This window comes from Oncorhynchus tshawytscha, linkage group LG10, assembly GCF_018296145.1.
Source record: "Oncorhynchus tshawytscha isolate Ot180627B linkage group LG10, Otsh_v2.0, whole genome shotgun sequence".
NCBI classification, from domain to species: Eukaryota; Metazoa; Chordata; class Actinopteri; order Salmoniformes; family Salmonidae; genus Oncorhynchus; species Oncorhynchus tshawytscha.
This window is the reverse complement of record NC_056438.1, coordinates 70,499,588-70,524,830: the sequence shown is the minus strand read 5'-3', so window position 1 is coordinate 70,524,830 and position 25,243 is coordinate 70,499,588. Positions and strand designations below refer to the sequence as shown.

General features: G+C 43.6%; 1 protein-coding gene across 1 annotated transcript in view; it reads right to left on the bottom strand.

The window, feature by feature from the left end:
- Positions 1-25,243, bottom strand: part of LOC112259644 (semaphorin-6B-like) — an 84,040-nt gene that overhangs the window by 10,325 nt on the left and 48,472 nt on the right. Inside the window, exons 2-13 of the mRNA XM_042328969.1 lie at positions 22,722-22,845; positions 18,224-18,335; positions 17,663-17,723; positions 17,363-17,425; positions 6,683-6,781; positions 6,506-6,596; positions 5,848-5,967; positions 1,367-1,455; positions 1,027-1,244; positions 737-868; positions 491-640; positions 190-369 (exon numbers count right to left, since the gene is read on the bottom strand). Of these exons, the coding sequence (XP_042184903.1) occupies positions 190-369; positions 491-640; positions 737-868; positions 1,027-1,244; positions 1,367-1,455; positions 5,848-5,967; positions 6,506-6,596; positions 6,683-6,781; positions 17,363-17,425; positions 17,663-17,723; positions 18,224-18,335; positions 22,722-22,845 (1,439 nt within the window). The remainder of the gene's footprint in view (positions 1-189; positions 370-490; positions 641-736; positions 869-1,026; positions 1,245-1,366; positions 1,456-5,847; positions 5,968-6,505; positions 6,597-6,682; positions 6,782-17,362; positions 17,426-17,662; positions 17,724-18,223; positions 18,336-22,721; positions 22,846-25,243) is intronic.

Genomic DNA, 25,243 nt, shown 5'->3' with positions numbered 1-25,243 from the left:
TTGATTTCTATTGTTACAACAGAGAGATGTAGGGATTCACATCAGGGTGATCACATCAGAGAGACTTTGAAAACAATGCAGCAACAAGCATTGTGAGTAGAACGGTTAATCTCCTCAATAATGACCTGACAAAACACCGGACTGCAGCGAACACAAGGGATCGTGGCCAAACTCCCTTCCTGTACTCACTTCTCAGGGTTGAATCCCTCCACCTCCTCCAGAAACACACTGCTGTGTGTGGGAGATTTTTCTCCGCTGGGGAGGATGAGGAATTTCAGGACGGTCCCTCGTGTGGAGCCCAGGAACAACACTGTATGGTTCCTATGGGGACCAGCCTCTGTGTCCACCACCATTGCGGTCAACTGGTACCTGGAGAGCGAGACCGACGGAGAGAGAGAAATAGAGAGAGAGAGAGGTAGGGGAGCTCAATTTCAGAATGTAGGGCAAACAGTGAAAAATCAGTGGTAGCCATGGGTATCCTTAGGAATACCTGCCCATAGTCTTGACAACCCAAGGTCTGTGCCCAACCAAGGGTATGGTCTCGTCCATCAAGGGATGAGTCTTTACAAAGTTCAGCACTTCATCTGGCAGAGACTTAGATGAGCTGAACGGAGACCCCTGCACCGCACAGCCACCCGGCCTACAGAGAGAGGAGACGGTCCAAAAAAGGATCAGAATCAGGAAGAACCAGTCAGTTACACAATCAATATCAGTACAAGTCCAATGTACTGCATACCTGGGTTTGGGCACAAGCTCATCAGGCACGGGTGTCCAGATGGATTCTGGAGATTTCTGCTCCTTGAATCTTCCCTCAAACACCCTGGCCAACTGCTGCATGTCAAACACACACACTGCAGACCCCGGGATACTGAGAGAGAGAGAGAGAGAGAGAGGGAGAGGGAGAGAGAGAGATGGAGGGAGGGAGGGATGGATGGAAAGAGGGTTAGATGATTAAATACGTATCAGAAAATGGGGGGGGGGTGCATTCATGTATGATTGGGTGCATGTGTACACGTGTGTGTGTACCTGTTGGGTGGTGTCGAGAACAGTCCCAGTATGACGTCTCTGCCGTTCATGTTGAGTATGGCGCTGGTGGCGTGGAGCAGGTTGAAATAGAAGTGGGAGTCTCCTGGGACAGAACAGTTCAGTCTGGCCTTCAGGAACGATGTCCACTGTTTCTCCAACACCCTCTGAGAGCCCCCCATGTCCCCCTTACACACCCGCGCCACACGAGATACCATCACCTGCACACACACACACACAATAAGAGGCAATGCACTGTATAATGTGCAAATCCCATGGATTCTGTCCATCTTATCCCCTCAAGGAGGTGGAATTCCAGTTGTGTGTGTGTGTGTGTGTGTACCTTCTCTAGGTGATGGAACTCCATGGCCATTTCTCTGAAGAAGAAGTAGACGTGAGGCCCCCACTCAACTGCACTCACAAAGAAGGGTTCTGAGAGACAGAACAGGGGTATGCCGTTACACACACATACACGCACGCACAAACAAACCGTTACACACACACACCCCTTCCACACATATTACAGATGAATCCCTCAGGGAGCGCACCAACACAGCTCCATATTTACACCGCTGTACCAGCAAGCAGCACATCAATATGGTCGCCGCTCTCTGGGGTCAGCCATTAAGCATTCATGTCCTGTTTAATTTATCATCAGTGCCAAGGACAGAGCAGTTATTTATTCATCTCTGTCTCTGTCTCTGACCTCCAGGGTTCCACACTATGTTTTACTCTGAAGGAGATTTTATGTCCTAGATCCATTGGTCTTGTCCTCTCTGATTTGACAGAAAACAGTACATCTAACCTAGCACCTACAGCAGGGTTCACCAACTGGCAGGCTGCAGGCCGAATTTGGCCCCCGGGTGGTTTTATTTACATGTTTTATTAAAATAATAAACATTGTTGGACATAAAATACTGTATAAACACCAGGAAATCTTTTCCCGTGTATTCCCACACATAATAGACAGAGACATATAGTACAGAGCCTTAAGAAAGTATTCATACCCCTTGACTTTTTCCACATTTTCTTGATTAAATTTAGATTAGTTATTTTTGTCACTGGCCTACACAAAATTCACCCAACTTATTGTGGGAAGCTTGTGGAAGGCTACCCGAAACGTTTGACCCTGTAACGGTTTTCTAGGTGTGAAGGAGAGTCGGACCAAAATGCAGCGTGTAGATTGCGATCCATAATTTAATAAACAAACGTAACACGAATCTAAATACAAACACTACAAAAACGTAACGAAAACCAAAACAGCCTATACTTGTGTAAACTAACACATAGACAGGAACAACGACACTAAGGACAATCACCCACAAAACCCAACACAAAACAGGCTACCTAAATATGGTTCCCAATCAGAGACAATGACTAACACCTGCCTCTGATTGAGAACCATATCAGGCCAAACATAGAAATAGACAAACCAGACACACAACATAGAATGCCCACCCAGCTCACGTCCTGACCAACACTAAAACAAGGAAAACACATATGAACGATGGTCAGAACGTGACAGACCCAAGTTAAACTATTTAAAGGCAATGCTACCAATGTTAAAGTGGAATCATATTTTCATACATTTTCTAAAATTAATTATGAAATTAAATGAAAATCTGAAATGTCTTGAGCGAATAAGTATTGAACCCCTTTGTTATGTTAACCTTACATAAGTTCAGGAATAAAAATGTGCTTAACAAGTCACATAATAAATTGCATGGACTCACTCTGTGTGTAATAATAGTGTTTAACATGATTTTTGAATGAATGGCTCATCTCTGTACTCCTCCGTTGAGCAGTGCATTTCAACCACAGATAAAACCGCAAAGACCAGGGAGGTTTTCCAGTGCCTCGCAATGAAGAGAAGCTACTGATAGATGGGTAAAAATAATGAAGCAGACATTGAATATTCCTTTGAGCATGGTGAAGTTATTAATTACATAAAGTTACAGGCGTCCTTCCTAACTCAGTTGCCGGAGAGGAAGGAAACCGCTCAGGGAACTCAGCAAGAGGCCAATGGTGACTTTAAAACGGTTACAGGGTTTAATGGCTGTGATAGGAGAAAAATGAGGATGGATCAACAACATTGTAGTTACTCCACACTGCTAACCTAAATTACAGAGTGAAAAGAAGGAAGCTTCAACAGAAAAAAATTATTCAAAAACATGCATCCTGTTAGCAACAAGGCACTAAAGTAATACTTCAAAAAATGTGGCAAAGCAGGTAGCTTTTTCTACTGAATACAAAGGTTTATGTTTGGGGGAAATCTGAGAGAAACCCTGGTTCAGTCTGCTTTCCTCCAGACACTGGGAGATGATTTCACTCTTCAGCAGGACAATAACCTAAAACACAAGGCCAAATATACCCTGGCGTTCCTTACCAAGAAGACACTGAATATTCCTGAGTGGTAGTTTTGACTTAAATCTGCTTGAAAATCTATGGCAAGACCTGAAAATGGTTGTCTAGCAATGATCAACAACCAATTTCAAAGAACTTTAAGAATTTGAAATGAATAATTGGAAAATGTTTGGCACATTCCAGGTGTAAAAAGCCCTTAAGAGATTTACCCAGAAAAGCATACAGCTGTAATCTCTGCTAAAGGTGCTTCTACAAAATATTGACTCAGGGATTTGAATACTTATAGTTGAAATCGGAAGTTTACATACACTTAGGTTAGAGTTATTAAAACTCATTTTTCAACCACTACACACATTTCTTGTTAACAAACTATAGTTTTGGAAAGTCGATTAGGACATCTACTTTGTGCATAACACGAGTAATTCTTCCAACAATTGTTTACAGACAGATTATTTAATTTATAATTCACTGTATCACAATTCCAGTGGGTCAGAAGTTTACTGTGCCTTTAAACAGCTTGGAATTGGAATTCCAGAAAATTAGATCATGGCTTTAGAAGCTTCTGATAGGTTAATTGACATCATTTGAGTAAATTGGAGGTGTACCTGTGGATGTATTTCAAGGCCAACCTTCAAACCCAGTGCCTCTTTGCTTGACATCATGGGAAAATCAAAAGAAATCAGCCAAGACCTCAGAAAACAATTGTAGACCTCCACCAGTCTAGTTCATCCTTGGGAGCAATTTCCAAATGCCTGAAGGCACCACGGTCATCTGTACAAACAATAGTACGCAAGTATAAACTCTGTGGGTCCACGCGGCCATCATAACGCTCAGGAAGGAGACGCGTTCTTTCTACTAGAGATGAACGTACTTTGGTGCGAAAAGTGCAAATCAATCCCAGAACAACAGCAAAGGACCTTGTGAAGATGCTGGAAAATGCTGGAAACAGGTACAAAGGTATCTATATCCACAGTAAAACGAGTCCTATATCGACATAACCTGAAAGGACGCTCAGCAAGGAAGAAGCCACTGCTCCAAAACCGACATAAAAAAGCCAGACTACGGTTTTGCAGCTGCACATGGGGAAAAAGATCATACTTTTGGAGAAATGTCCTCTGTTTTGTTGAAACAAAAATAGAACTGTTGGCCATAATGACCATCGCTATGTTTGGAGGAAAAAGGGGGAGGCTTGCAAGCCAAAAAACGCCATCCCAACCGTGAAGCACACTGTGGCAGCATCACGTTGTATGGGTGCATTGCTGCAGGAGGGACTGGTGCACTTCACAAAATAGATGGCATCATGAGGCAGGACAATTATGTGGATATATTGAAGCAACATCTCAAGATATCAGTCTGGAAGTTAAAGCTTGGTCGCAAATGGGTCTTCCAAATGGACAGTGACCCCAAGTATACTTCCAAAGTTGTGGCAAAATGGCTTAAGGACAACAAAGGCAAGATATTGGAGTGGCCATCACCAAGCCCTGATCTCAATCCTATTGAAAATGTGTGGGCAGAACTGAAAAAGCTTGTGCGAGCAAGGAGGCCTACAAACCTGACTCAGTTACAACAGCTCTGACAGGAGGAATGGGACAAAATTCACCCAACTTATTGTGGGAAGCTTGTGGAAGGCTATCCGAAAAGTTTGACCCAAGTTAAACAATTTAAAGGCAACGCTACCAAATACTAATTGAGTGTATGTAAACTTTTGACCCACAGGGAATGTGATGAAAGAAATAAAAGCTGAAATAAATACTTCTCTATACTATTATTCTGACATTTCAAATTCTTAAAATAAAGTGGTGATCCTAACTGACCTAAGACAGGGAATTTTTACCAGGATTAAATGTCAGGAATTGTAAAAACCTAAGTTTAAATGTATTTGGCTAAGGTGTATGTAAACGTTCGACTTCAACTGTATGTAAATTAGATATCTATGTAATTAATTTTCTATTATTTTGCTAACATTTCTAAAACATGCTTTCACTTTATTGTGTATTGTGTGTAGATCAGAGAATATTTTTTTGAATTCAGACAGTAACACAACATAAAGTGGAATTAACACAACAAAATTTGGAATAAGTCAAGAGGTATGAATACTTTCTGAAGGCTCTGTATGTGATCATATACAAATGTAAGCAAGGTTTGAAATTATTATGTTTTTGTCAGAAATTATATCTGTTTGGCCTTCTTGCGGTGAATTTGCAATCTACATGTTTTATTTTATTATGCTCCGGCCCCCCAACCATCCACTCAAGAAACAATTGGCCCGCAGCTGAAGTATAGCTAGTCCATACAGCTTTAATGTATCCACTCCTAGGATATAAGGATTTAGATCGGAAAGGTAGAGTGGTTGGGTTAGCCCGCAGTGTTTATGTGATCTTAGCAAACATTGGGAGTTCTTCACCTGTGGAGAAGTGTTCGGCCCATTCACTCACATGCAAGCACGTCATCTCAGTGTACCTCTGAACCATTTGGAGTCGTGTTTGACAGTGCGAAGAGCGGGGCTGTCGCCTAGGCTACGATAGATCACAGCATCAATCGCCAGGAAGTCTGTTACAGTACCAGTGAAGAGACTGCCCTCTGATAGAGAGAAAGAGATAGAGGGAGAGAGAGAGAGAAAGAGAGAGACAGAGAGAGAAAGAGAGAGACAGAGAGAGCAAGAGAGAAAGAGATAGAGAGAGCAAGAGAGAGAGAGAGAGAGAGAGAGAGAGAGAGAGAGAGAGAGAGAGCAAGAGAGAGAGACAGACACAGAGAAAGAGACAGAGAGCAAGAGAGAGAGAGACAAAGAGCAAGAGAGAGAGACATACAGACACACAGAGAGTGAGACAGAGATAGAAAGAGAGAACACACAGAACATGTATTTATCCTGAGTACAAGCACAGTCAAGTTCCTCCTCACAGCTCCAGTCTAGATTGATTTTCCATCTGAATGATTTCCCCTGAACATTACAGTCCTAGTAAAAATACCTATGTCATTACTTCCTGATATATTGAAAAAGAAAGAAAGAAAGAAAGAAAGAAAGAAAGAAAGAAAGAAAGAAAGAAAGAAAGAAAGAAAGAAAGAAAGAAAGAAAGAAAGAAAGAAAGAAAGAAAGAAAGAAAGAGAGAAACTACTGTACCTGCGAACAGAGCCACGTTGGCGTGTCTGGGGTCATACGGGCAACGAGCCATCCCACTGACCGTCTCTCCCACCATCTCCAAAGAGTCTCCCTGTAACACACACAATTGTCCATATGAACACATACACACATGCTAATAAAGCTTAATTGAATTGAATTGAATAGACAGATACTCACAGTGTAGTTGGCACACAAAGGGTTGAAGGCATTGGTTCCACACACAAACAGTCCTTCATGTTGACTCAACACCACCTTGATGAAGTTACGACACTCCTCCTGAAGAAAGAGATAAGAAAGGATGAGAAATGACGGGAGAGTCAGAGAAGTACTATAAGTGTGTGTGTGTGCGCATACAAGTGTGTTTATCTTTCAAACCCACTCCTCAAAGGGTTAGGCAGAGAAATAAGTTTGTCATATCCATATGACAAAAGTAATCAATAAATACTCCTTAGTGTACATACATGTAACAGAGTTAAGAATATATCGAATGCTCACTCCACAGCTAGCTTGAAATGTCGCTGATGGAGCCTTTTGTATGGCTCAATCGGTTTGCATGTTGTGAAGGAGGGCGGTCACGTGTGTTGTGAAGCAGAGGATGACTGGTTCGAGCCCAGTATGGGGCAGTCGGACAGCGGAGGTAGCTAAGCTGTTAGCAGTACACTGACCCCCGGTACATAGGCTACTTCATGGCTGGAATTCAGAATGCTGAGCTGGCTGAACTAAGCCATGGCTTAGGTGAAAACACCCACTCAGGAAAGCCTTAAGGAAATTACACACAACACACTGTTCAGCTGTATCTCTGTTTTAAAAGGGAGGTACTGTTTAACTCTACACATCTTCTAGCACAACTCACCACAACACTCCCTCTTTAGGAGTTCCCATGGTGTTCATCATGGGAGCTAGAAGAATCTCTCCATGTTCTAGTCTCTCTCTCAATTCAATTTAAGGGCTTTATTGGCTTGGGAAACATATGTTAACATTGCCAAAGCAAGTGAAGTAGATAATAAATAAGAGTGAAATTAACAATAACAGTAAACATTACACTCAGAAGATCCAAAAGAATATAGACATTTCAAATGCCATATTATGGCTATATGAGTCAAGGAAGCAGGAGCGACTGAATTTTTCTCTCACTCTAATGGGAAAGGAAAGTCAGTTGTACAACTAAAATGCATCTTCCGCATTTAACCCAACCCCACTGAATCAGAGAGGTGCAGGGGCTGCCATAATCGACATCCACATCTTCGGCGCCCAGGGAACAGTGGGTTAACTTCCTTGCACAAGGGCAGAACGACAGATTTTGACCTTGTCAGCTCGGGGATTCGAACCAGCAACCTTTCGGCTACTAGTCCAACACACTAGGCTACCTGCCTTCCCAGTGTGTGTACATATATTGATTACTTTAGTTGTTTTAAAGTTATCTTTGTCTCACAGTCACTAAGCATGTATATGGGTGGTGTGATAGTTGAGGTTGTTTTTCTCGAAGGCAAAACCAGCGTGTGGGGCTGGTTGCAATGGCCACGCGGAGGGTTAGGATTTGAAAAACTTAGTCTGCAGCATGGAGTAAAGATTCCTGCTACGGTGGAAGAACGTAGCTCAGCTGTTGGCGCTAGCATTGGGTAAAATCTGCCTCAAGTGTAGTGATACTCTTAGATTCCACTGAAAAGGTGAATTCGATAGTTGCGAGTGGTGTTGTTTGCGGAATACACAGACGTCGGTATTTCATTTTATGAATCCGGCGAAGAAAGTTATACTTGGAAACGTGCCGCCATTTGAGGTTAAGTGTTGGAGCGAGTTATCTCGTCATGGTCAACTTGTATCTACAATTTAAAAAAAGGTTATTTTTGGATGCAAATCTCCTTTGCTGAAACATGTCGTGTCTCATAGGAGACAAGTGCACAATCTTTGTACAGAAGGATACTGATGAACTTAATTTAGCTTTCAGTTTTAATATTCACAGATTTGATTGTGTTATAGCTTCTACTAAATAAATGAACAGCTTTGGCTGCGGTAGAGGGGCATTTGGAACGGTATTGTCCCGAGAACGATCGCGCAGAGCCCGGTAGCAGCTCTAGCGGTGACTCACCACCGCGAAGGGATGAACACGTGCAGGGAGAAGGTGTGCAGATTTGATGGGAAATGTAGGAAAGGAGAGCGGTGGGAAATTGTGGTGGATCAGAGTAAAGAGAGAGGGTGAATAGCCGGTGTGACTGCGACTGGGGTCGCTGAGTCGGTGCTGGAAAATGAAAGTGGAGTTCAAGAGGAGTTTGAAACTATGGAAAATGAAGCAGCTGTTTTCAAAGTACCCAGGATTAAGAGGAATAATTTAAGGGGTGATGAAGGTAGACATTGATAAATCAGTTGAGGATAAACAGATAGTGGAGATGGTGGGTTTTCCTCTCACGAGGATAGCGAGAGGGAGTCATTTTACGCATCACAACAAAATAGCGAGATAAATGGGGTGGAAGGGAGGTATGGAATTGATCAAATCATTTCTGAAATTGACTAAAGGGAAGAAAGTGATTTAAATTCTAAAGGAAATGGAAGAGTTCAGTCGCAGCCTTAACTCTGTAAAGAGATGTTTACTGTCTCTTCCTATGTATTGTTTTTCTCAGCCATGAGCAGTTTTAAGATTTCTTCTTTAAACGTAAATGGGGCGACAGTATGATTTAATGAAGGGTAAGGGAAGTTTTCTACAAGAAACGCATAGTAATATTGAAAATGAAGTTATGTGGCAAAAGGAGTGTGGAGGGGAGCGGTGGTGTGTAGTCATAAAAGCTAAAAACGTGGGGGTGTGGCTATCCTGTTCTCAAAGGGGGTTTTGCCTTTGTCATATGAGGTTGAAGAGGTAGTTGAGGAGAGGTCATTAAAATTTAGAGTGAGGTATGAAAACATCACTATGTGTTAAATAAATGTATATGCCCCAGTGGTGGCAGTTGATAGGGTATGTTTTTTAGAGACATTATCAAATACCATTGAGAAATGTAACACTGAGGATAATTTACTTCTTGCTGGGGATTTGAACTGCACAGTCAGTGATTAAGATAGAAACCACAAAACCTCAAGGACTTTTTAAAAATGCCTTATTGTAATGCATGAACTGTGTGATATTTGGCGGAGCCAACATGAAGGCACGAGACAGTACACATGGGCCCATGTGAGAGAGAGAACACCATCTCTATGGCCAGGTTAGATAGGTTTTATGTTTTTGAGCATCAATCTCAGGTCTGTAAATCAAGTGTAATAACCCCAGTGGGATTTTCTGATGTTTGTTTATCAAATCAAATCAAATTGTATTAGTCACATGCGCCGAATACAACAGGATAGCGAGAGTGAGTCATTTTACGCATCACAACAAAATAGCGAGACCTTACAGTGAAATGCTTACTTACAAGCCCCTAACCAACAGTGCAGTTTAAAAAATAATATGGCTAAGAATAAGAGATAAAAGTAACAAGTAATTAAAGAGCAGCAGTAAAATAACAATATACAGAGGGGGCACTGGTTAGGTGAGGTAGTATGTACATGTAGGTAGAGTTATTAAAGTGTTCTAAGGGGTACTGGTTAGGTGAGGTAGTATGTACATGTAGGTAGAGTTATTAAAGTGTTCTAGGGGGTACTGGTTAGGTGAGGTAGTATGTACATGTAGGTAGAGTTATTAAAGTGTTCTAAGGGGCACTGGTTAGATGAGGTAGTATGTACATGTAGGTAGAGTTATTAAAGTGTTCTAAGGGGTACTGGTTAGGTGAGGTAGTATGTACATGTAGGTAGAGTTATTAAAGTGTTCTAATGGGTACTGGTTAGGTGAGGTAGTATGTACATGTAGGTAGAGTTATTAAAGTGTTCTAAGGGGTACTGGTTAGGTGAGGTAGTATGTACATGTAGGTAGAGTTATTAAAGTGTTCTAAGGGGTACTGGTGAGGTAGTATGTACATGTAGGTAGAGTTATTAAAGTGTTCTAAGGGGTACTGGTTAGGTGAGGTAGTATGTACATGTAGGTAGAGTTATTAAAGTGTTCTAAGGGGTACTGGGTAGGTGAGGTAGTATGTACATGTAGGTAGAGTTATTAAAGTGTTCTAAGGGGTACTGGTTAGGTGAGGTAGTATGTACATGTAGGTAGAGTTATTAAAGTGTTCTAAGGAGTACTGGTGAGGTAGTATGTACATGTAGGTAGAGTTATTAAAGTGTTCTAAGGGGCACTGGTTAGATGAGGTAGTATGTACATGTAGGTAGAGTTATTAAAGTGTTCTAAGGGGTACTGGTTAGGTGAGGTAGTATGTACATGTAGGTAGAGTTATTAAAGTGTTCTAATGGGTACTGGTTAGGTGAGGTAGTATGTACATGTAGGTAGAGTTATTAAAGTGTTCTAAGGGGTACTGGTTAGGTGAGGTAGTATGTACATGTAGGTAGAGTTATTAAAGTGTTCTAAGGGGTACTGGTTAGGTGAGGTAGTATGTACATGTAGGTAGAGTTATTAAAGTGTTCTAAGGGGTACCAGTTAGGTGAGGTAGTATGTACATGTAGGTATAGTTATTAAAGTGTTCTAAGGGGTACTGGTTAGGTGAGGTAGTATGTACATGTAGGTAGAGTTATTAAAGTGTTCTAAGGGGTACTGGTTAGGTGAGGTAGTATGTACATGTAGGTAGAGTTATTAAAGTGTTCTAAGGGGTACTGGTTAGGTGAGGTAGTATGTACATGTAGGTAGAGTTATTAAAGTGTTCTAAGGGGTACTGGTTAGGTGAGGTAGTATGTACATGTAGGTAGAGTTATTAAAGTGTTCTAAGGGGTACTGGTTAGGTGAGGTAGTATGTACATGTAGGTAGAGTTATTAAAGTGTTCTAAGGGGTACTGGTTAGGTGAGGTAGTATGTACATGTAGGTAGAGTTATTAAAGTGTTCTAAGGGGTACTGGTGAGGTAGTATGTACATGTAGGTAGAGTTATTAAAGTGTTCTAAGGGGTACTGGTTAGGTGAGGTAGTATGTACATGTAGGTAGAGTTATTAAAGTGTTCTAAGGGGTACTGGGTAGGTGAGGTAGTATGTACATGTAGGTAGAGTTATTAAAGTGTTCTAAGGGGTACTGGTTAGGTGAGGTAGTATGTACATGTAGGTAGAGTTATTAAAGTGTTCTAAGGGGTACTGGTTAGGTGAGGTAGTATGTACATGTAGGTAGAGTTATTACAGTTACTATGCATAGACGACAACAGAGAGTAGCAGTGGTATGGAGGGGGGGGGGCAATGCAAATAGTCTGGTTAGCCATTTGACTAGATGTTCAGGAGTCTTATGGCTTGGGTTAGAAGCTGTTTAGAAGCCTTTTGGACCTAGACTTGGCGAGTCTTTAACAATTTTAGAGGTCCTGGTTGGCAGGAAGCTTGGCCCCAGTGATGTACTGGGCTGTTTGCACTACCCTCTGTAGTGCCTTGCGGTCGGAGGCCCAGCAGTCCTACTGTGTTCCCGGCAGGCAGATAGGGGACAACATTCCCTGATTCTGAATTTTTGGGACGTCTCTAGGGCTATTGGGTTGGATGATGGTCTAATTTTAATTGATCAGGAAAAGGCATTTGACCAAGTTGAACATCAATACTTATGGCACACTTTTGAGGCATTTGGTTTCAGCTCTGGTTTTATTGCCATGATCAGGGTGATATGGTGACATTGAAAGTGTGCTGAAATTTAACGGTGGCTTGAGTGCTCCTTTTAAAGTATGTAGAGATTTTAGGCAGGGGTGTTCTTTGTCAGGAATGATATATGCAACCATTATAGAGCCACTACTAAATAGCATTAGACATCACATTGAAGGGGTGTACCTTTCAGAGGATTACTCCTCCTATTCGTCTCAGCCTATGCCGATGCTATTTTAGTGAAAAATCAGGCAGAGGTGGATAGTTTGAGTCTCATTTATTATAATTTTTTTTCACCTTTATTTAACCAGGTAGGCTAGTTAAGAACAAGTTCTCATTTGCAACTGCGACCTGGCCAAGATAAAGGGCAGCAGTTCGACACATACAACAACACAGAGTTACACATGGAATAAACAAACATACAGTCAATAATTCAGTAGAAAAAAATAAAAGTCTATATACAGTGAGTGCAAATGAGGTAAAATAAGGGAGGTAAAGGCAATAAATAGGCCATGGTGGTGAAGTAATTACAATAAAGCAATTAAACACTGGAATGGTAGATGTGCAGAAGATGAATGTGCAAGTAGAGATACTGGGGTGCAAAGGAGCAAGATAAATAAATAAATACAGTATGGGGATGAGGTAGTTGGATGGGCTGTTTACAGGTGCAGTGATCTGTGAGCTGCTCTGACAGCTGGTTCTTAAAGCTAGTGAGGGAGATAAGAGTCTCCAGCTTCAGTGGTTTTTGCAGTTCGTTCCAGTCATTGGCAGCCGAGAACTGAAAGGAAAGGCGGCCGAAGAAGGAATTGGCTTTGGGGGTGACCAGTGAGATATACCTGCTGGGGCGCGTGCTACAGGTGGGTGCTGCTATGGTGACCAGTGAACTGAGATAAGGCTGGGCTTTACCTAGTAGAGACTTGTAGATGACCTGGAGCCAGTGGGTTTGGCGACGAGTATGAAGCGATGGCCAGCCAACGAGAGCGTACAGGTCGCAGTGGTGGGTAATATATGGGGCTTTGGTGACAAAACGGATGGCACTGTGATAGACTGCATCCAATTTGTTGAGTAGAGTGTTGGAGGCTATTTTATAAATGACAACACCGAAGTCGAGGATCGGTAGGATGGTCAGTTTTACAAGGGTATGTTTGGCAACATGAGTGAAGGATGCTTTGTTGCTAAATAGGAAGCCGATTCTATATTTAATTTTGGATTGGAGATGCTTAATGTGAGTCTGAAAGGAGAATTGGTTGATCAGTTTAGGGAATATCCTCTGCAAAGGTATATTGGGGTAAAAAGCTACAGATTTGAAAATGGTCTGAAGGGATCATTGCTTTGCCGGGGGGGGGGGGCTGGAATGGTGTAAGGGAGGTTTTAAGTATCTTGTAGTGTACCTAGGGGATTAGGGGATGAGAGGACAATGGAAACACATTGGAATGGGGTGCTTGAAATGGTGGAAGGGAGGATGAGGAGATGGCTGTGGTTGTTATCTCGTATGTCATGCAGGGGCGCACTATTACTGTTAACAATGTGGTTGCCTCTGCACCGTGACATCGGTTGTCATGTTTAGAGCCACCATCTGGCCTTCTGGCTAAGATACAGGCGATTATTGTAGATTTATTTTGAGATAAATATCATTGGGTTTCACAAAGTGTTTTGTATTTATCAAAAGAGGAGGGGGGACAAGGTCTTCTACATCTTGCTAGGAGGGCTGCTGCTTTCCGGGTTTTAGTTTATTCAAAGGTTGCTTTATGGACCGGAAAATGTGGTTTGGAGATGGGTGGCAGGTCCTGTATTACAGCAGGTCGGGGGATTAGGTTTAAAGAAGGATTTATTTTAGGTTGATAGTAGCCAGATTTCAAGGGGGGGTGGGGGGTACCTTCGTTTTACAGAGGCCTTAGGGTTTGGAGCATAATAACGGAGTCCAGACGCACTCCAGCATTGGCTGCTGGAGGAACCTCTGGTGTATTATGGGGCAAGACTGGATTGTACAACTGCAGCTGTTCCACATTTCTCCAAGATTCTGGTGATGGGCAAAATCCTCAGCCTAAAACAGTTCATGACCATGGCTGGGCCCACCTTAATGGAGGGCTGACGGGTGGCTGAATATTTCGGGTTGAGGTCGGAAAGAATTGTCGCACAACTGCTGGAAAGCTGCCGGAAGGCTCTGTCAGTAGAAGAGTGGATATGCTTAATCATAAGAAGAAGGCACAAGATGAATAAGTCCCATTTCCAACACTAGGGATTACACCCAATATCCCAGTCAGAAAGAAAGGTGTTATTAGTGGATTTGAGAGGGTTGGAAGAGGTGGGTTTGGATGAGGTGGGTTTGGATGAGGTGGGTTTGGATGAGGTGCACGGGAAAGACTTATATAGGGTGTGTGTCAAGGATTTGAATAAAGATAAATTGAAGAATAGAAAAGACACTCCTTGGAGGGTAAAACTGGGCATTGGTGACAAGGTAAAGCCAGCATGGAGAGCACTGTACAAGCCACCATTACAAAAGGCCACCAGTGACATGCAATAGAGGGTTTTGCATGGCATCATTGCAGTTAATGTTTTTGTATCTGTTATTAACTCAGATATTGGTGTCCAGATAGATGTCCTTTTTGTAACACAAGATAAACAATTTTTCACTGTTTTATGGAGTGTGAGAGGATAAAGCCTCTTTGAAATACTGTAGTCTTTGTTTACAGCTGTAGGGGAGATTTTCAATAACACTGTTTTTATTTTGGGGTTTCACTAAGCAACAGAAAAGAAAATGTCAACTGTTAAAACATTTTTGGGGGACTGTAACAAGTGAGCTAAGAGTCGGGAAGCAAGTTCAGGGAGTGAGTGTTTTAATAAATAAACATAACACAAACAACACACAGACATGAAACAGAAACAATGACTCCTGGGGAAGGAACCAAAGGGAGTGACATATATAGGGAAGGAACCAAAGGGAGAGACATATATAGGGAAGGAACCAAAGGGAGTGACATATATAGGGAAGGAACCAAAGGGAGTGACATATATAGGGAAGGAACCAAAGGGAGGGACATATATAGGGAAGGAACCAAAGGGAGGGACATATATAGGGAAGGAACCAAAGGGAGGGACATATATAGGGAAGGAACCAAAGGGAGTGACATATATAGGGAAGGAACCAAAGGGAGGGAAATATATAGGGAAGGAACCAAAGGGAGGGACATATATAGGGAAGGAACCAAAGGGAGTGACATATATAGGGAAGGAACCAAAGGGAGGGACATATATAGGGAAGGAACCAAAGGGAGTGACATATATAGGGAAGGAACCAAAGGGAGGGACATATATAGGGCAGGTAATCAAGGAGGTGATGGATTCCAGGTAATGATGGTGACAGGTGTGCACCATAACGAGCAGCCTGGTGACCTAGAGGCCAGAGAGGGTGCACATGTGACAGGGACAAGCTAAGATGGTCATTTTTCTGAGTAGGAAACATAAAATAGACATGCACGGGTTATGAGCAGGTTGTAAGATGTGTTTTTAAAGGATTAGTCAAAGTGAGCATAAAAGTGGATTTTGAGTTCTTCTCGGCTGTAAAAGATCTCCCATTGTTTGAGGAGACGTGGGCTTATGAAGGAGCGTTTTGCGGAGGAGAGGAAACAATTTTTGAACATATATATATGTTTTTTAATTTAATTTATTTTTATTTAGGAATGACACATTTGTTGCTTAATTTCTGAAAAGGCACAGTGTACCATTATTTGTGTTCATTATTAAGTATAAAATAAAGGTTTTTATAAAAACTCAAAACTCTCTGTCTGTCTGTCTTTGTCTCTCTCCACTTTTGATGTCAAAAACCTTTGATGTTGTTACTTTCTCTTTTTGTTTCTTTCCCTTTTATCTGTCAACCTTAATGTCACACAACTCTTTCTCTTTCCCACGCTCTTCCTCTTTACCTTCAATCTGTCTCTCTATCTCTCCTTTTATCTGTGACTGTTTGGTCTTCTACCTCTATTTATATATCTCAAGTGCTTACTCCACTGATCGCTCTCTCCCTCTCTCTCCCTCCCTCTCTATCCCTTTCTCTCCCTATCTCCCTCCCTTCCATCCTGATTTCCATGGTCTACCCCAGGGCTGTGTGACACCGCCATCTCATTATCTCTCCCTCTCTCTCCCTCCCTCTCTCTCCCTTTCTCTCCCTATCTCCCTCCCTTCCATCCTGATTTCCATGGTCTACCCCAGGGCTGTGTGACACCGCCATCTCATTATCTCTCCCTCTCTCTCCCTCTCTCTCCCTCCCTCCCTCTCTCTCCCTATCTCCCTCCCTTCCATCCTGATTTCCATGGTCTACCCCAGGGCTGTGTGACACCGCCATCTCATTATCTCTCTCTCTCCCTCTCTCTCCCTCCCTCCCTCTCTCTCCCTATCTCCCTCCCTTCCATCCTGATTTCCATGGTCTACCCCAGGGCTGTGTGACACCACCATCTCATTATCTCTCTCTCTCCCTCTCTCTCCCTCCCTCTCTCTCCCTCCCTCTCTCTCCCTTTCTCTCCCTATCTCCCTCCCTTCCATCCTGATTTCCATGGTCTACCCCAGGGCTGTGTGACACCGCCATCTCATTATCTCTCCCTCTCTCTCCTCTCTCTCCCTCCCTCTTTCTCCCTCCCGCTCTCTCCCTATCTCCCTCCCTTCCATCCTGATTTCCATGGTCTACCCCAGGGCTGTGTGACACCGCCATCTCATTATCTCTCTCTCCCTCTCTCTCCCTCACTCTCTCTCCCTCCCTCTCTCTCCCTATCTCCCTCCCTTCCATCCTGATTTCCATGGTCTACCCCAGGGCTGTGTGACACCGCCATCTCATTATCTCTCTCTCTCCCTCTCTCTCTCTCTCCCTCCCTCTCCCTCTCTCGCTGTCTTTTCTCCTTCCTCGATTTTTTTCTCTCTTCCTCCCCAACTTCTTCTCTTCCCCCTCACTCTTTCTTTCTCCCCGCTCTGCCAATAAGACAGATAAAAGTAAAATCTTTCTCTCTCGATCCTCCCTCTCTCCTTTATCTCTTAGGCCTCCATTATTCACTGATCGTATCACCCCATATTACTCATCACTCTGATCAGTTGCAGGTATCACATTCTCACTGCAGGACAACATGTCATTGGGATTACTAGAATCGATAACCCCACAGCACCCCCAACAACACACTGTAGTCTAAAGTTTTTTTCTGTGAGTAACCACTGACAAACGCTGCCCTCTGGGCTAGAAATGGGAACTAACCTCATGTTTGCCCTTCATTCTGCAGACTCGAATGTCATTCTTATTGGATTCCCACGTCCGCTTCTAGCAGAGGACCACAAAATGACATGACCAGAGGGTTACAATCATACTGGGATCTGATTTAATCAGAGGTGTTTGTTACATCAGCGAGGTCATACACTTAGTGTCTGTCTGTCTGTCTGTCTGTCTGTCTGTCTGTCTGTCTGTCTGTCTGTCTGTCTGTCTGTCTGTCTGTCTGTCTGTCTGTCTGTCTGTCTGTCTGTCTGTCTGTCTGTCTGTCTGTCTGTCTGTCTGTCTCACCTTGCTGTAGAACATTTCATCCCCTGACATATTGTCCAGCTCCACTCTGTATAGATCATCTCTGTTTTACAAACACAGACAACAGGAGAAAAACAAAGACGTTTTCAGTATTTTACAGTGTATTTGATCATGAAACAACTATATACTGTGTACAGTGTGTGTGGTAGGGTACTGTGTACAGTGTGTGCGGTAGGGTACTGTGTACAGTGTGTAAGGTAGGGTACAGTGTGTGCGGTAGGGTACTGTGTACAGTGTGTAAGGTAGGGTACAGTGTGTAAGGTAGGGTACTGTGTACAGTGTGTAAGGTAGGGTACTGTGTACAGTGTGTACGGCAGGATACTGTGTACAGTGTGTAAGGTAGGGTACTGTGTACAGTGTGTACGGCAGGATACTGTGTACAGTGTGTAAGGTAGGGTACTGTGTACTGTGTGTGCGGTAGGGTACTGTGTACAGTGTGTAAGGTAGGGTACAGTGTGTAAGGTAGGGTACTGTGTACAGTGTGTAAGGTAGGGTACTGTGTACAGTGTGTAAGGTAGGATACATGCAGTGTCTGATTATTACCTGGCTCCTATGTAGAGAGTACGGTTGACCTGGAGCACTGTCTGAATGTGCAGCTCCTGTCTCTGAGAGGAATGATGAGCTCTACCCACAAACACAGGGTACCTCCTCACCACTGAGAAGAAGGATGAGAGAGCGAAAGAAAGGGTTGTTTATACTCTATCATTACATTACAGGGGATGGAGAGAGAAACACAGGAAGGATGGAGGAAAAAAAGCTAGGAGGGGAAGAGTGAAAAGTGAGAAAGGCGGAGGAGGGAGAAACAGAGTGATGGCAGAAAGATGGAGACAGACAATGATAGTGATACAGGAGAGGAAGAGGGGATAGATCAGACACATACAGTATGGAAGGACAGGCAGGACACACTGCAGGAGGGGAGGAGACGATAGATCAGACACATACAGTATGGAAGGACAGGCAGGACACACTGCAGGAGGAGAGGAGAGGATAGATCAGACACATACAGTATGGAAGGACAGGCAGGACACACTGCAGGAGGGGAGGAGAGGATAGATCAGACACATACAGTTTGGATGGACAGGCAGGACACACTGCAGGATGAGAGGAGAGGATAGATCAGACACATACACTATGGAAGGACAGGACACACTGCAGGAGGGGAGGAGAGGATAGATCAGACACATACAGTATGGAAGGACAGGCAGGACACACTGCAGGAGGAGAGGAGAGGATAGATCAGACACATACAGTATGGAAGGACAGGCAGGACACACTGCAGGAGGGGAGGAGAGGATAGATCAGACACATACAGTATGGCAGGACAGGCAGGACACACTGCAGGAGGAGAGGAGAGGATAGATCAGACACATACAGTTTGGCAGGACAGGCAGGACACACTGCAGGAGGAGAGGAGAGGATAGATCAGACACATACAGTATGGAAGGACAGGACACACTGCAGGAGGGGAGGAGAGGATAGATCAGACACATATAGTATGGAAGGACAGACAGGACACACTGCAGGGAAGGTGGAGAGGACATAGTGACATCTCCATACGGACTCCTCTTCAGGAGATTGAGTGGGACCACTGTCTCATTGTCCTTGACTGCAGGGAGCGACATAATAGACATCCATCCATCTACGTATCTCCAAACGCTCTGCCCTCTCTCTCTCCTCTGCTTCTATTCAATCTCTCTCTCTACCACTCTCTATTTCCATCTCCACCTCTCTGACTATCTACCTCCTCCCTCCTTCGATTGCTCTCTTTTTCTCTCTGTCCTCCCATGTCTCTCTCTCTCCACCTCTCACACCCCCCTCCTTTTGAACTAGGTTGATGCTCAATCAGATATGCAGTAAAACAGCAACAAAGCAATGACCTCAGATAGCAGCTCCATAATATTAAATCGAAGGAGAGGAGGAGGGGAAAGCATTATATATTTTGTTCATACACTCAAGGAGAAACACATTTCCCAGTGCTTCTGCAATCTATATCTGTGACACAGTTGTTTCGTGTGAAAACAGCTCCCGACCAATGCTGTGACCCCTGACCTTTCTGGCCTGATGGAATACTGAGATCCACCAAGGGTCATTCAGCACAGATACCATACATACACAAACGCATACGGGCCAAAGAAACACATACACACACTGAGTATACTGAAAAATTAAAAACACCTTCCTAATATTGAGTTTCATCCATAGCCGCAGGAAGTAGTTTGGTGGTGGTGTTCCTGTGTTTTTTATGGGGGGGATGAGCAAAAAATAATGACTGTGCTGAAGACGTCTATATCGGTCTGATATCATCACAAACCACTTGATGCCTCAATGTACTCGATTACTGTATTGGTCATTTCTTCATGGTGATGGAAAGTCTACAGGTACAAACCAAGATGACCCGTCTATGTACAATACAGTAATATACATTTACATTAAGTGGTTTGTAAGGACATTAAATGAATACTGCACAAAAAGTGGTTGTCTTCCATATTATTTGATCAAGAAAACTATTTAATTTGACGTGGATGTATGTCTTTGCCCATAAATTTGCACCTTTTGATGTTGTCACACCCTGACCATAGTTTGCTTTGTATGTTTCTATGTTTTGGTTGGTCAGGGTGTGATCTGAGTGGGCATTCTATGTTGGATGTCTTGTTTGTCTATTTCTATGTCTGGCCTGATATGGTTCTCAATCAGAGGCAGGTGTTAGACATTGTCTCTGATTGGGAACCATATTTAGGTAGCCTGGGTTTCACTGTGTGTTTGTGGGTGATTGTTCCTGTCTCTGTGTTTTGCACCAGATAGGACTGTTTTGGGTTTTCACATTTCATTGTTTTGTAGTTTATTCATGTATAGTTTTCCTTTATTAAATAAACATGAATCATCACCACGCTGCGTTTTGGTCCGCATCTACTTCACCACAAGAAAGCCGTTACAGAATCACCCACCACAACAGGACCAAGCGGCGTGGTAACGGGCAGCAGCAGGAGCAGCTTAATAAGGACTTCTGGACTTGGGAAGAAATCCTCGACGGGAGAGGACCCTGGGCAAAGCCAGGGGAGTGTCGCCGCCCCAAGGTGCAGCAGGAGAAACGGCAGCAGGAGCAGCGAGAGGAATGGACATGGGAGGACGGTTTGGACGGCAAGAATATGGACTATACTACTTGGGAGGAAATAGACAGGTGGGCGGTCGACCCAGGGAGAGTGCCGGAGCCCGCCTGGGATTCGATGGAGCAGTGCGCAGAAGGTTACAGGAGAATGAGGTTGGCGAAGCAAGCACAGCGGCGCGGACGGAAGCCCGAGAGTCAGCCCCAAAAATTTCTTGGGGGGGGCACAGGGGGAGTGTGGCAGAGTCAGGAGTCAGACCTGAGCCAACTCCCCCCGTTTATCGTGAGGAGCCAAGGAGGAGCTCAGAACCAGAGCTGGTGTTGGAGGTGAGCGAAGCAGAGACTGAAGGAGTTAATGGGGAAATTGGAGGAGAGAGATATGAGGGAGTTGCTGTGTTGGTGCATGAGACACGGAATTCGCCCGACGGAGCGTGTCGGGGATTTGATGACACCTGGGTCAGCTCTCCATACTCGTCCTGAGGTGCGTGCTAGTCGGCTGGTGAAGATGGTGCCAGCCTCATGCACCAGGCCTCCTGTGCATCTCCCTAGCCTTGCATGTCCTGTGCCATCTCAGCACTACAGTGCTCCTAGCAGTGCTAACCGTGGCGGGCGTGGTGCTGGTCAGGCACCGTGGTATGCGGTGGTTCGCACGGTGTCCCCAGTACGCGTGCTTAGCCCGGTGCGCTACATCCCAGCTTCCCACATCTGCCGGGCTAGGGTGAAGATCCAGCCAGGGCGGTTGGTGCCAGCCCTGCTCTCAAGATCTCCAGTACGCCTTCAAGGTCCGGTCCATCCAGTGCCACCTCCACACACCAGCCCTCCGGTGGCAGCTTCCTGCACCAGGCTTCCTGTGCGTGTCCTCGGCCCAGTACCACCAGTGCCAGCACCACGCATCAGGCCTACAGTGCGTCCCGCCTGTCCAGCGCTGCCGGGGCCTTCCTCCTCTCCAGCGCTGCCGGAGTCTCCCGCCTGTCCGGCGCTGCCGCCGGAGCCCCTCAGCCCAGAGGCGGGTGGGGGGTACTGTCACACCCTGACCATAGTTTGCATTGTATGTTTTGGTTGGTCAGGGTGTGATCTGAGTGGGCATTCTATGTTGGATGTCTTGTTTGTCTATTTCTATGTCTGGCCTGATATGGTTCTCAATCAGAGGCAAGTGTTAGTCATTGTCTCTGATTGGGAACCATATTTAGGTAGCCTGGGTTTCACTGTGTTTGTGGGTGATTGTTCCTGTCTCTGTGTTTTGCACCAGATAGGGCTGTTTTGGGGTTTCACATTTCATTGTTTTGTAGTTTATTCATGTATAGTTTTCCTTTTATTAAACAAACATGAATCATCACCACGCTGCGTTTTGGTCCGCCTCTACTTCACCACAAAAAAGCCGTTACAGATGTAAATGTTTGAGAACAGAGTTTTGTTCTTTCTGGATTCCATTAGAATGACAGAATCACAGAGAAAGGGACAGAGCAACAACTCTTACAATTCCAACTATTGAATCCTGCAAGATACTGTTCTTCATTATACAAGTAACTTTCTTGCTAAAGTGGAGATGCTGAGAAATAGTTTTGGCCCTCACTACAGACATCTACATTGGTTTGCTAATACTAGTAAAGGCCCAGTGCACCGCTTTGTGAGAAAAAAATGTATATATTTTTTGATTCCAATATTTTTCAGAGGGTCCTGCAGCACCCTCAGCCCCCCTACATCCCGCAGCTATGGTTACACCCCTCCTTTTGCCCTCAGAATAGCCTCAATTCATCAAGGCATGGACTGAACAACGTGTCGAAAGCATTCCACGAGGAAGCTGGACCATGTTGACTCCTTCTGGATTCACCTGGTCAGTCTGTCATAAAAAGAGCAGGTGTCCTTAATGTTTTGTATACTCAGTACACGTGCGTGCGCAAACACCCCCCCCACACACACAATGAGAAGGACACATACCCTCTAAGGGAGCGTAGCTGAGCGGACCGGGCTCCTCTGGGAAAGAACTGTGAGCCAATCGGAGGAGAAGGAGGAGAAACGTGAGGGGAGGGGCCATGGTTGTCATGGCAGCACAGCACGGGCACTAGAAAGGGAAAGAAAGAGAGGAAAGAGAGAAGAGAGAATAATCAGTGACCAGTCCTATAGTTGCAAATCACACCGTACATTATATAGGTGGTGTAGAGAGATATTGATTGCAATAGGTTGCATACACGGGCACACACACATGTACGCATGCACTCAGGCAGGGTCAAATGACCTGGCACCTAAAGTATGGTCCACAGAGCAGCGTACACTGGGGAGAAGGCTGTGCCAAATTAAATGCAATGTGCCCTATTGTTTAGAATGGCTACACATTGTTGAGCATTTCCAGCTGAACACGGTGACCTAAGCCATATACCACCCCAGAGTCCTATATAGAGAGAAGTGGCTACTGCTATAGAGGGAACCCCACAGGGCCATACACCATAACATCCTATATAACAGAGAAGCTGGGCCCTATAGCAAACCCCCCCAAAAAGTGAAAGACTGAAGGCAGCTGGAGAACATCAGACAGGCTGAGGGAAGTCACAGATAAGTTGGACAATATCTCAATGTACTCTATGGAGCCCAATGCTTGGTAATGTACTCTATAGAGCCCAATGCTTGGTAATGTACTCTATAGAGCCCAATGCTTGGTAATGTACTCTATAGAGCCCAATGCTTGGTAATGTAGTCCATAGAGTCCAATGCCTTGTAATGTACTCTATAGAGCCCAATGCTTTGTAATGTACTCTATAGAGCCCAATGCTTGGTAATGTACTCTATAGAGCCCAATGCTTCGTAATGTACTTTATAGAGCCCAATGCTTGGTAAAGTACTCTAAAGAGTCCAATGCTAGTTAGTGTACTCTATAGAGCCCAATGCTTGATAATGTACTCCATAGAGCCCAATGCTTGGTAATGTACTCTATAGAGCCCAATGCTTGGTAATGTACTCTATAGAGCCCAATGCTTGGTAATGTAGTCCATAGAGTCCAATGCCTTGTAATGTACTCTATAGAGCCCAATGCTTTGTAATGTACTCTATAGAGCCCAATTCTTTGTAATGTACTCAATAGAGCCCAATGCTTTGTAATGTACTCTATAGAGCCCAATTCTTTGTAATCTATTCTATAGAACCCAATGCTTGGTAATGCACAACAATACTAGTCATTCAGTTGAGGCTCTTATCCAGACAAACTTCTCTTTCACCGTCTCTATCACATACACGTATTCGCACGCACGCACGCACGCACACACACACACACACACACACACACACACACACACACACACACACACACACACACACACACACTGCAGGGGTGAAACAGTGAAATGTGGGCATCCACCCAGCAATGCATCAATCAACAGATTGCTCTTTATAAAACAAGAGCTGATTTACTGCCACACATAACTAATGAGAGAGATTGGCTGACACTCTAAGGTATCAGGCGCAGGGTTGGGCTCAGCTCTATTTCAACTCAGTCAATTCAAGAATTTTATTGAAATTCTTTATGAAAAACTTTATCGGGGGAAAATAGTAGAGCCATTGAATTTGATGAATGATTTTTCTCTAACTGTATTGAACTTGACCTACAACAGGTCTCACCCACTTACTCTACAACAGGTCTCACCCACTTACTCTACAACAGGTCTCACCCACTGCTGTTTCACTCCTGTACCAAGGATTCAGTGCAATGAAAATAGCAACTTCTCTTTGTCTGGGGATAATAATTGAGGGATATACAGAGCCTTCGGAAAGTATTCACACCCCTTGACTTTTTCCACATTTTGTTGTGTTTCAGCCTGAATTTAAAATAGATTGAATTTAGTTTTTTTCTCACTAGCCTACACACAATAGTGTGTGCAAAGCTGTCATCAAGGCAAAGGGTGGCTATATTTTGATTTGTTTAACACTTTTGTGGTTACTACATGATTCCATTTGTGTTATTTCATAGTTTTGATGTCTTCACTACTATTCTACAATGTAGAAAATAGTACAAATCAAGAAAAACTAATAGGGGTTTCCAAACGTTTGACTGGTACTGTATATATATAACGTTTGACTGGTACTGTATATATATATATAACGTTTGACTGGTACTGTATATATATATAACCTTTGACTGGTACTGTATATATATATATATATATATATATATATATATATATATATATATATATATATATATATATATAACGTTTGAATGGTACTGTATATATATAACGTATGACTGGTACTGTATATATATAACGTTTGACTGGTACTGTATATATATATATATATAACATTTGACTGGTACTGTATATATATAAAACGTTTGACTGGTACTGTATATATATATATATATAAAACGTTTGACTGGTACTGTATATATAATGTTTGACTGGTACTGTATATATATATAACGTTTGACTGGTACTGTATATATATATATATATATATATATATATAACGTT